The sequence below is a fragment of the Vigna umbellata genome, chromosome 4 (genome assembly GCF_029865625.1).
Source record: "Vigna umbellata cultivar VRB3 chromosome 4, Vumbellata_1.0, whole genome shotgun sequence".
In the NCBI taxonomy this organism is placed as follows: domain Eukaryota; kingdom Viridiplantae; phylum Streptophyta; class Magnoliopsida; order Fabales; family Fabaceae; genus Vigna; species Vigna umbellata.
In genome coordinates this window covers 43,322,812-43,332,690 of record NC_142168.1, presented here as the reverse complement: position 1 = coordinate 43,332,690, position 9,879 = coordinate 43,322,812, and the positions used below count along the sequence as shown (strand labels likewise).

The 9,879-nt window shown below is 42.2% G+C and overlaps 2 protein-coding genes across 2 annotated transcripts; both read left to right on the top strand.

Moving 5' to 3' along the window:
- The first annotated feature begins 1,867 nt into the window (after positions 1 to 1,867).
- Positions 1,868 to 3,160, top strand: LOC148200291 (replication protein A 32 kDa subunit A-like). The gene is made up of 3 exons (XM_088114655.1): positions 1,868 to 2,040; positions 2,258 to 2,368; positions 2,809 to 3,160. The coding sequence occupies exons 1-3, from the start codon at positions 1,936 to 1,938 to the stop codon at positions 2,923 to 2,925; spliced, it is 333 nt and encodes a 110-aa protein (XP_087970781.1). The 5' UTR covers positions 1,868 to 1,935; the 3' UTR covers positions 2,926 to 3,160.
- A 3,935-nt stretch (positions 3,161 to 7,095) lies between these two features.
- On the top strand, positions 7,096 to 9,528 carry LOC148200290 (uncharacterized). The gene is made up of 3 exons (XM_088112889.1): positions 7,096 to 8,284; positions 8,603 to 8,976; positions 9,064 to 9,528. Exons 1-3 carry the CDS (start codon positions 7,096 to 7,098, stop codon positions 9,526 to 9,528), a joined length of 2,028 nt encoding a protein of 675 aa, XP_087969015.1.
- Positions 9,529 to 9,879: the final 351 nt, after the last annotated feature.

Below are 9,879 nucleotides of genomic sequence, written 5' to 3'. Positions count from 1 at the left end.
TGACAGCCAAATGATGCGCTCCTAACGTCCTAACGGCTCACAGTTGAGGACGAACGGTCACAGCAACAGTCAAAAGCCGAACGTCCTTTCTTCCTTCTTTTTTTTATTAATTTTTTTTATTTTATTTATTTTATTTTATTTTATTTTATTTATTTTTATTTTATTTTTTCTTTATGATGAAAGTTAATTTATTAATCAACCTGGACGAAATTGAGTGTTGACAATGCCCAAGGAACCATTCTTTGTACTGTGTGATTGAACGTTCGGTCTCTTTAAGGACGAACGCCCGGATCACTAAACCAAAACGAACGAACGCTCGAAATTGCATATGCTTTTAACGCTCGCTCTTGGTTCTGTGTTACTGATTGTGAGCGTTCGGTATGATTCAGACTGTGAGCGTTCGGTATGAAACGGAATCTCCAGCAAGGTCACCTGGGCATATTCAAACCGAACTCCACCACCAACATCATTATCCATTTTCACGGCATAATCCTTCAATCACCACCTCTGACCCCCGCCAAATACCGTGACCACTTCACTCATCAGCCACCAGGTTGCACCTCCACGGGACCACCAGGAACCCATCTTTGAGTCACAGTCGTCATCATCCCAAGCCCCCTCAGCCACCATTGCCATCCTCAATACTACCGTCTAGCTCCTTCATCACCATTGCACCACTGTAACTCTCCACCGTGACCAGTCCAACACCGTCATCATCTTCCTTGGAAACCTTCCACCCAAACCGCCAAGTTGCTGCCACCGTGCTCAGTCTAAAACACCAAAACCGAACGCTTAGGCTGAAACATCAAAGTTTGAATGGAACCATAAAACGCGTAGTATGACCTTACGTTCATGCACAAATTAAACTTAAGCATAAAACGCAAACCCAGAAACACAAACTTGAATGGAACCAGCGACTGAAAGCAAGCATGAACAATAAAATCCTACCATGGCAGCGTGAAAGAGATGATGAACAGTAAAACTTGCAGTACAATGAACAGTTAAAGCGTAAAATGAATAAGAAACTTGAGTGGAGAAACAGATTCAACTAGAAAATTTCAAAGAGACTCAGTTCAATACATGAAAATGGGAAAGAAACCAAACCCTAAACCTCCCCAAATGGGAAAGAAACCTAAACCTAAACCCCTCTTTTTCGTCCACCGAACAGTCGACACTCCGGCGGCACTCCGGCGATGCTCCGGCGGTGAATGCAAAGGTCCGGCACAGGGAGGGAAGCAGGTGGGACGAATCGAGACTCAGAACGCGCCCCTAGTTCGCTGGGTTGGAGGGAAGACGATGCCGCCTTCGTATCGTTGGCCAACGTCGGAGCTGCGGCGACCGTGAATCGGAACCGGCTGGAGGGGTTGAATAGCTCCGACACGGCCTTCAACGTTGTCCGGCGGCACTCCGGCAAGCAATCCGTCGGACCTCTCTCTCTCGAACTCCCTTTCTCCAACTCTCTCGGGCTCTCACTCTCTCTCTCAACCTTCACTTCTCTCTAAAATTGTTCAAAAATGAAATTCAAATTTCAAACGCCAAACAAAAACCCCTGACCGCTCCCTTTCCAAGTGATATTTCATTTTCATTTTAATTTTTGAAACCCTAAACCCCAAACTGCCCGTGCCCGTGTCCCCGTCCTCGCCACGTCCAGGTTTCATCAGAAATTCTCAGACTGCAGCAGCTTTTTCCAACCAAAACGTGGACCGCTCAAACGCTGACACGTGTGCTGTGTCCAAATGTTGTCAAATTTGGTTGTTCGAGTATCATTTTCCAAGTTGAAACCCTATACGGCGGGAAAAGAAAAAGGGAAACGTCCTTGGCGGGAATCAAAATAAAAAACGACGCGCAATTTTGATTAATTCATTCAAAGCATAACATAACCCACAACATATACCATCAACTGTTTCGCTTCCCTCTCTTTCTAGGGCTTCGAAGATGTTCTCCAGCTCCCAATTCGATGCCACCGCCGGCTTCTCCGGCGGCGGATTCATGTCCTCTCAGCCGTCTAACTTCAACGATTCCTCTCCGGCACCGCCAAAAGTATGCAATCGATCTCTTTTTTGTAATTTTCCATTCCTCTGCAAAATAGAAACCACCAAACAAAACACGCACGCACTTAGGATAATTTATTTTGTGAGATATGAGTCGAACGCGTTGGTGTTAACCTAATTTCAGTAGTTGCAACTAATTTTGTTTTTCGTTTTGAAAGCGAAACACTGTGCTCTACTAACTGTGTTGTGTGTTTCGGTCGTTGAAGAGTCGGGACACTCAGGGTTTGGTGCCGGTGACGGTGAAGCAGATCCGTGAAGCCTCTCAAACCGGTGACGAAAAATCGAATTTCGTGATCAACGGCGTAGATCTGAACAATGTATGCGTAGCGCTTTCATTAGTCATTTTTGAATATTTTTTCTTTCATTTTATAAGAATTGGTATGCCCGTGCCTTTTTGTTTATTACATGGGGAAAAACATATATTAGTAATGTCATGGTACCCCTGCTCGAAATATGGAAAACTATGTCGTGTTTTTGTTTGTCTTTAATTGGTTAAAGACTTGAAAGTGGAGGAGACATCTTTATATTGATCATGCATAAAAATTAAACTCTTACTTTACATACTTTAATGTTTGCTTAAGATTGTAAAATATATGCATTGACTGCGTTATTGTCATCTGTTGTCTGTTTACGAAATTCATAATGACCAATTTAAGAGCACGATCTATGAAAATTTTTGTTTGCCTAATAATGTACAATACATTATGTTGACAATGCCTTCTTATTGCTTTCTTTGCTTTACATTATTTTGGTTCAGGTAACACTAGTGGGGATGGCGTTTGAGAAAGTTGAGAGAAACACCGATGTCAATTTTGTTTTGGACGATGGAACTGGACGAATAAAATGCCGAAGATTGTATTATGTGCACTATTAATGTTTTTCAGATTAAATTAGTTTTCAAATAATTTGCATTGTGTTGCTTTGCTTTCTATTGTGGAAAATTTTCCCAATAAATGTTTGTAAAATGTGGTTTGAGTTTTCGGTGTTCTTTCATCAGGGTTAATGAGACTTTTGACACGAAGGAAATGGAGGAAGTAATGTAAGTTCTTGAATATGTAACATTTTATCATATTATTAAAATATCAAACGGTTATTGTAACATAATTACAATATAATAAAATTTAGTTTTCTTAGAATATATAATTATTTTAGTATAAATTTAATAATTTTATTTTAATAATTATTATAACATTTTAAGAGACTTGAAAAGAACTTTATTTATCTATAGTTTATATATATATATATATATATATATATATATATATATATATATATATATATATATATATATATATGTGTGTGTGTGTGTGTGTGTGTGTCTTTAATACTTATGTTTGTGATGTTGGAAACAAAAAAACACCAAAAGTAATACAATACATAGTTTGAAGTAATTAACTAAACTATAAATAAAAAATGTTTAACTTTTTTAAATTGAAAAACAAATGAGTATAATTCAGTTTTTATAAAAGTAGTTTAGTTTTAATAGTAAAATATAGTATAAATAATTCATAGTTAACCCAACCAGATTGAATCTAATCTCAACGAATTCAACCCAATTGAATTGAATCAATCAAAATCAAGTCGAGACGAGTCTAATTGAACTTAATCACGTCGAACTGAGCTGAGTCGAGTCGAGTTGAACAAAATTGAGTCGAGTTGAGTTGAAAAAAATCAAGCTGACTAGAGTCGAACTAAACCGAGCTGAGTTGAACCTTATCGAACTAAACCCAATCTAACTTGATCAAATCAAATATAATTGAATTGAAATGAACTGGACCTAACTAAAACTTATCGAACCTAACTAAAACTTATCGAACCTAACGCAACCTACCCCAATTGAAATCGAACTGAACTCCACCCAATCCAACTCAACTAAACTTGACCAAGTGGAACCCACTGAGCCGAGTCTAAGATTCAGAACAATAATTGGATTGCCATATCTCTTAGCAAGGTCTTCAAAATGCAATTTAGTTGCTTCGTATGTCGGATCATACCTCTGCACTGGAAGTCAAAAAGGAAAAAAAGAACAAAAAAACAGAGAATTTCCTGCGTTATAGTTTATAACAGCATGAAATTGAACAATGAACAAGATAAATACTAATCTCAACTATTTTGTACAAATCTTGATGCTTCTTGTGACCAAAAAAGTGGTATTGATCCACGCATTTGCACAACTGAACTAATTTTCCCCTTGCAAGAGCCAGCTTCTTCATCAAGGACAATCTGCTCTGTCTCAACATCATTAGCACCCCTCCCCCGATCATTAACACCCCTTTTCAAGTAACTGCAGAAAGTTTTCATTACAGAGAAAATTAGTTTAACCATTACTGTTATAGCCAGATAGACACAATGTGTGAGATCCCGGTAAATTAGAAGCGTAATTAAGTGTCAAATCAGCATTTATTACGCTGATGATTCACCTAGTTGCTTCCATAAATGAGCCGCGCCACACGTCCAGTGCATTAATTGCGCACTGAACGCTGCATGCATGAGCGCCACTTGTCACGATGGAAGTTTCTGGAGTCAGAGTGAGTGTGCAGGTGTTGGATCGAGAGACGTTCGTCCGCACGAACGTGGATTTGACAAAAAGAGTTTTCGAAAAACCCTTCCACTCACCTGTATCACTCATCTTCTTCCTCAGAACCAAACCTTCCATTTTCTCTGATCTCTCTCTAGAACCAGTTGCTCTTCTCTCTTCTGTAACTCATCTTTTTCTTCTCCGATTCACTTTCCAGAACCGTAGGAACGTTCGTCCAGCTGTGATCTTTCATTTGGACCGAACAGAACTTGGATCGGAACTGGTAAGTTTTCCTTTCTAAGCGTCGTCTTCTCTGGTTTCATGCGAACCCTAGTTTTGGTTGCATGCATGAGTTCTAGGTCTGAAATATGTTGATTTTTGGTGTCTTAGATTACGTGGGAACTGTTGAACGAAATCTGGGTGTGAGACGTGGTTAGAGAAAACCCTAGAATCTTGCTTTTGGAAGTACACTGCTATCCAGGTAAGGGAAGCTTACATATATTTAAATTTATACGTGTATGATTGTATGAAAGCATGATGTGGGTTGTCTGTATGAAATCTCTGTATACGTGTTTTTTCTGATCTGTATGAACGAGCCCTGTTGTGCTGTTATGAATGTTACTGATATGATTTCTGGATTGTTGAACTGCATGCTGGTTGAAACGTATGAGTGATGGATGAATACTATAATGTAGGACTTGTTAAGATGTTGATTATTGAATATTAATTAATCTGGAAGTGAAAGTGTAAAGTTCATAAATTTGAGATTCATTTGAAGTATAAAGTCTAAGTTAAATTGTTGAAATCTGGAAATTTGTTAAGGTTGAGAAATCTGCACTTAAATCCTGCTTTTGATAAATGACGCTCGTCACTGTACGGTCTTAGACCGTTCGGTTTCCTTTCAAATAACTTAAAAATGGAATTCTTTCATTTGGAAAGAATTCTGCTCGAGAACGAGCGTCCACATTTGAGTAAATGAGCGTTCGACCTCATGTCGAGCGTTGGTCTTCAATAGCGTTCGACCTCATGTCGAGCGATAGTCTTTGATAGCGTTCGACCTCATGTCGAGCGTTAAGTCTTCAATAGCGTTCGACCTCATGTCGAGCGATAGTCTTTGATAGCGTTCGACCTCATGTCGAGCGTTAGTCTTCAGTAGCGTTCGACCTCATGTCGAGCGATAGTCTTTGATAGCGTTCGACCTCATGTCGAGTGTTAGTCTTCAATAGCGTTCGACCTCATGTCGAGCGATAGTCTTTGATAGCGTTCGACCTTCTGTCGAGCGTTCGTCTTTGATAACGTTCGACTTTCTGTTGAACATTCGTCTTCGATAGCGTTCGATCTTCTGTCGAGCGTTCGTTTTCGATAGCGTTCGACCTCATGTCGAGCGTTCGTCTTTAATAGCGTTCGTTCTGAATTTTTAATAGTGTTCGTCCTGATCTCAAATAGCGTTCGTCCATACAGTTAATTAACGTTCGTCTTTTTAGAGAAGTGTAACTAAGAATGAAAATGTGATGTTGAGGGAATTATAAAATGAACGAACCGTATATGAGGTGATATTATGATATTGACATTTGAACGAGCGTTCCAAGGAGGAACGACTCTGATTGGATATTATCTTTGGTAAAGTATGACTGTGGATAAGTTAAGACTCGCTGTCCATCCTGATGTTCCGTGATACGCCTCTTCAATTAGAAGGGGGTACTCATGTGTGGGAACGGCAGGAGGTCCTTAGTCCATAAGTTAACATGGGCGACGTAAGAACGGACTTACCTCGAGTGGCAGCTGTTTGGTGTATCCCAGTTACTACATCACTCGGGTGCAAGGACGCTTGTAACTACACAGATTCATACAGTCCGGACGGTCTGTCTAGCATTAGTATATTTATGTTTTGATTGATGTTATATGTATATGTGCTGATTGCGTGATGGTTTGAATATAAATGTCGAAGTATGAATTTAAATTGCGTAAGCTTACCCTTTCGTTTTCCTTGTGTTGTCTTATGGTCTTTGTACGTTCGTCTTGTCCTTGCAATGATCATCCGTGTGGATGTGAGCAGATGGTGGAGCGCCTCTTGAAGCATTGCTGGAAGAAGAAAATTTGGAGGACGCGACACTGGTGGATGTTGAAGTAAAAGCCGAGCCTTAGAGCGCTCGCTCGTGTTTTAGTTTTGATAGTGTATTTTGCGGACGTTCGGTTATAGTCCTGTAAAGCCGTTCGTCCTTAAACCCTTATTATTGTAGCGTTCGTTATTTTTTTCTGTATGTTTTATGAGCGTTCGACACTTTAGCGCTCGTTCAGTTTTTGTAAGACTGCACTGTTTATCTTATTAATGTAATTAATCTTGATTATGGTAATTACTATATTATGGGATGTTACATTAGTGGTATCAGAGCAGTTTTGTTCTCTTAAGAACGCTGTAGGTTATGAGTGCATTACGTTTTTGCTGTGTGCTTATCGTGTGTTTAATAAGTTAATGTTTTAACTGTTAGACATTTCTAACGTTCGTTTTCTCTGGTACAGAAAACGATGGCACCTAGACTCCCTCCTCTACCCCAACCTAACGAACCTGATGCGTCCAACAACGCTAGGTTGTTGGAGACAGTGATAGACCGCTTACAACAGCAGAATACGACCCTAATGGAACAAAACGCCACCCTGATGCAGCAAAACCAAGCTGCCATGCAAAGTCTGGAAGCTTCCCGTGCTAGCTCGGAAACAACCCAACGACAGCTGATGGAGATTTTAGCAGCAACCAGGCACACTACGGGAGCGTCTTCTTCCAACGCTGCCCCGCCTACTGCTGAGTGGACCCTGGAGAGTTTCCTCCAACACCACCCGCCTAAATTCAGTGGAAAATGCCTTCCTGATGAGGCAGACCAGTGGCTGAGAGATATGGAGCGTATTTACAATGCTAAGAGGTGTCCGGATGAGAGCCGCTTGGCTTTTACAGAGTATTTGTTAACTGGGGAAGCTAGTCACTGGTGGACGAGTATGAAGGCCATCTTAACGGACGCTCAGAATCCCATAACCTGGGCGGTTTTCAGAGGCAAGTTTTATGAGGAGTACTTCCCGGACAGCGTACGTTACGCTAAGGAAGTTGAGTTCCTTCAACTGGCACAAGGAACGAAGTCTGTGTCGGAGTATACCAACACCTTTAAACACCTCCTGAGGTTCAATACGATGGCTACTAACGAGGAGTGGCAGTGCAGGAAGTTTGAGAATGGGTTGAGAAGTGATCTGAAAGTGTTGATCTCAAGTTTGTGTATTCGGTCTTTTCCTGCTATGGTCGAGCGAGCCAAGGTTTTGGAGAAGAACATGGCAGAGGCAGAACGATTGAAGAGGCAGCAACCAGTGAGTAGGGGACCGATCATGTCCAGGGGAGGTGCTGTACAGAGGAGACCTCCTTATGCTCATCCAAATCAGCCTTCTCATGCAAGCGGATCACAAGCAGTAGTTCATGTCGGACAGTCTGGACAGGGGAGTGTAGTTTGTTTCCGATGTGGAGGACCACATTATAGGTCTTCATGCCCTCAGTTGGTAGGAGTAAAGCAATGCAATCGTTGCGGGAGAAACGGGCACTTGGATCACGAGTGCAATATGAGTGGGCGTGCGGTGATGAGGCCACCCAATGCTGGAAGAAATCAGCCAAGAGGAGGACGAGCCCAAGCTAGTGGGCGAGTGTATGCTATAACGAGCGCTGAAGCAGCGAGTTCAGGTAACCTTATTGCTGGTGAATGCATGCTGTTTGGTAGACCCTGCTGTGCTTTGTATGATTCGGGGGCAACACACTCCTTCATCTCGAAGGCGTGTGTTGAAAAGCTGGGATTAGAAGTGAGCGAGATGCAGTTTGATCTGGTGGTGTCGACCCCAGCAGCTGGTGAGGTTAGGACGTCCACTATGTGCGTCAAGTGTCCTATAGAAGTGGAGGGGCGTAGGTTTAAAGTTAGCCTCATCTGCTTACCTCTTCAAGGTTTGGAGGTGATCTTAGGAATGGATTGGTTGGCTGCCAATCGCATTCTTATTGATTGTGGAGCGAAGGAGTTGATCTTCCCTAATGAAGAAGAAGAAGTTCTTTCAGTGACGCTCAGTCAGCTGAAAGAAGACATTATGGAAGGCGCCAGCTGTTTACTGATTATGACTCACGAGGATCAGGAATCCAGAGGAATGGTAGAGGAACGATCGTCCACTGGAAGCGGTAATGGACGATCGGTTGTGGACGAGTTTGCGGACGTTTTTCCGGAAGAAATCCCTGGACTTCCCCCTCAGCGTGAAGTGGAGTTTACAATTGATTTGGTGACTACAGCGGCTCCCATCTCGGTTCAGCCATATAGGATGTCGCCTGCGGAGTTAGCTGAACTAAAGGAGCAGATTGAGGAGTTGATAGAGAAGAAATTCATTAGGCCGAGCGTATCACCTTGGGGAGCGCCCGTGCTGTTAGTAAGGAAGAAAGATGGCAGCTCTCGGTTGTGTATTGACTACAGGCAATTAAACAAGCTGACCATCAAGAACAAGTACCCTTTGCCAAGGATAGATGACTTGCTGGATCAACTACATGGGGCTGCGGTGTTCTCGAAGATTGATTTGAGATCCGGATATCATCAAATTAGGGTTAAAGAAGATGACATCCAGAAGACAACATTCAGGTCGCGGTATGGGCATTATGAATATGTGGTGATGCCTTTTGGAGTAACGAACGCTCCAGCCGTGTTCATGGAGTACATGAACCGCATATTCAGGCCTTATTTGGATAAGTTTGTGGTCGTCTTCATAGATGATATCCTCATCTATTCCAAGACCGAAGACGAGCATGAAGAGCACCTTAGACTTGTACTTGGAGTGTTACGAGAGAAAGAATTATATGCCAAGTTGTCTAAGTGTGAATTCTGGATGAAGGAGATTCAGTTTTTGGGTCATGTGGTGTCGGCTGGAGGCATCTCGGTGGATCCAGCGAAAGTATGAGCGGTACTGGATTGGGAGAGTCCGCGTTCGGTCATGGAAGTACGTAGTTTTGTTGGACTGGCGGGCTACTACAGACGTTTCATTGAAGGTTTTGCTAAGATAGTGGCGCCGCTAACTCAATTGACCCGTAAAGATCAGTCGTTCGCTTGGACCGATCGTTGTGAGGCTAGTTTTCAGGAATTGAAGGTGAAGCTGACGAGCGCCCCAGTGCTGGTTATTCCAGATACGTCTAAACCGTTTGAAGTCTATTGCGACGCTTCTCATCAAGGTCTGGGCTGTGTTTTGATGCAAGAGAAGCGAGCTGTAGCGTATGCGTCTCGGCAGTTGAGGATTCACGAGAGGAATTACCCA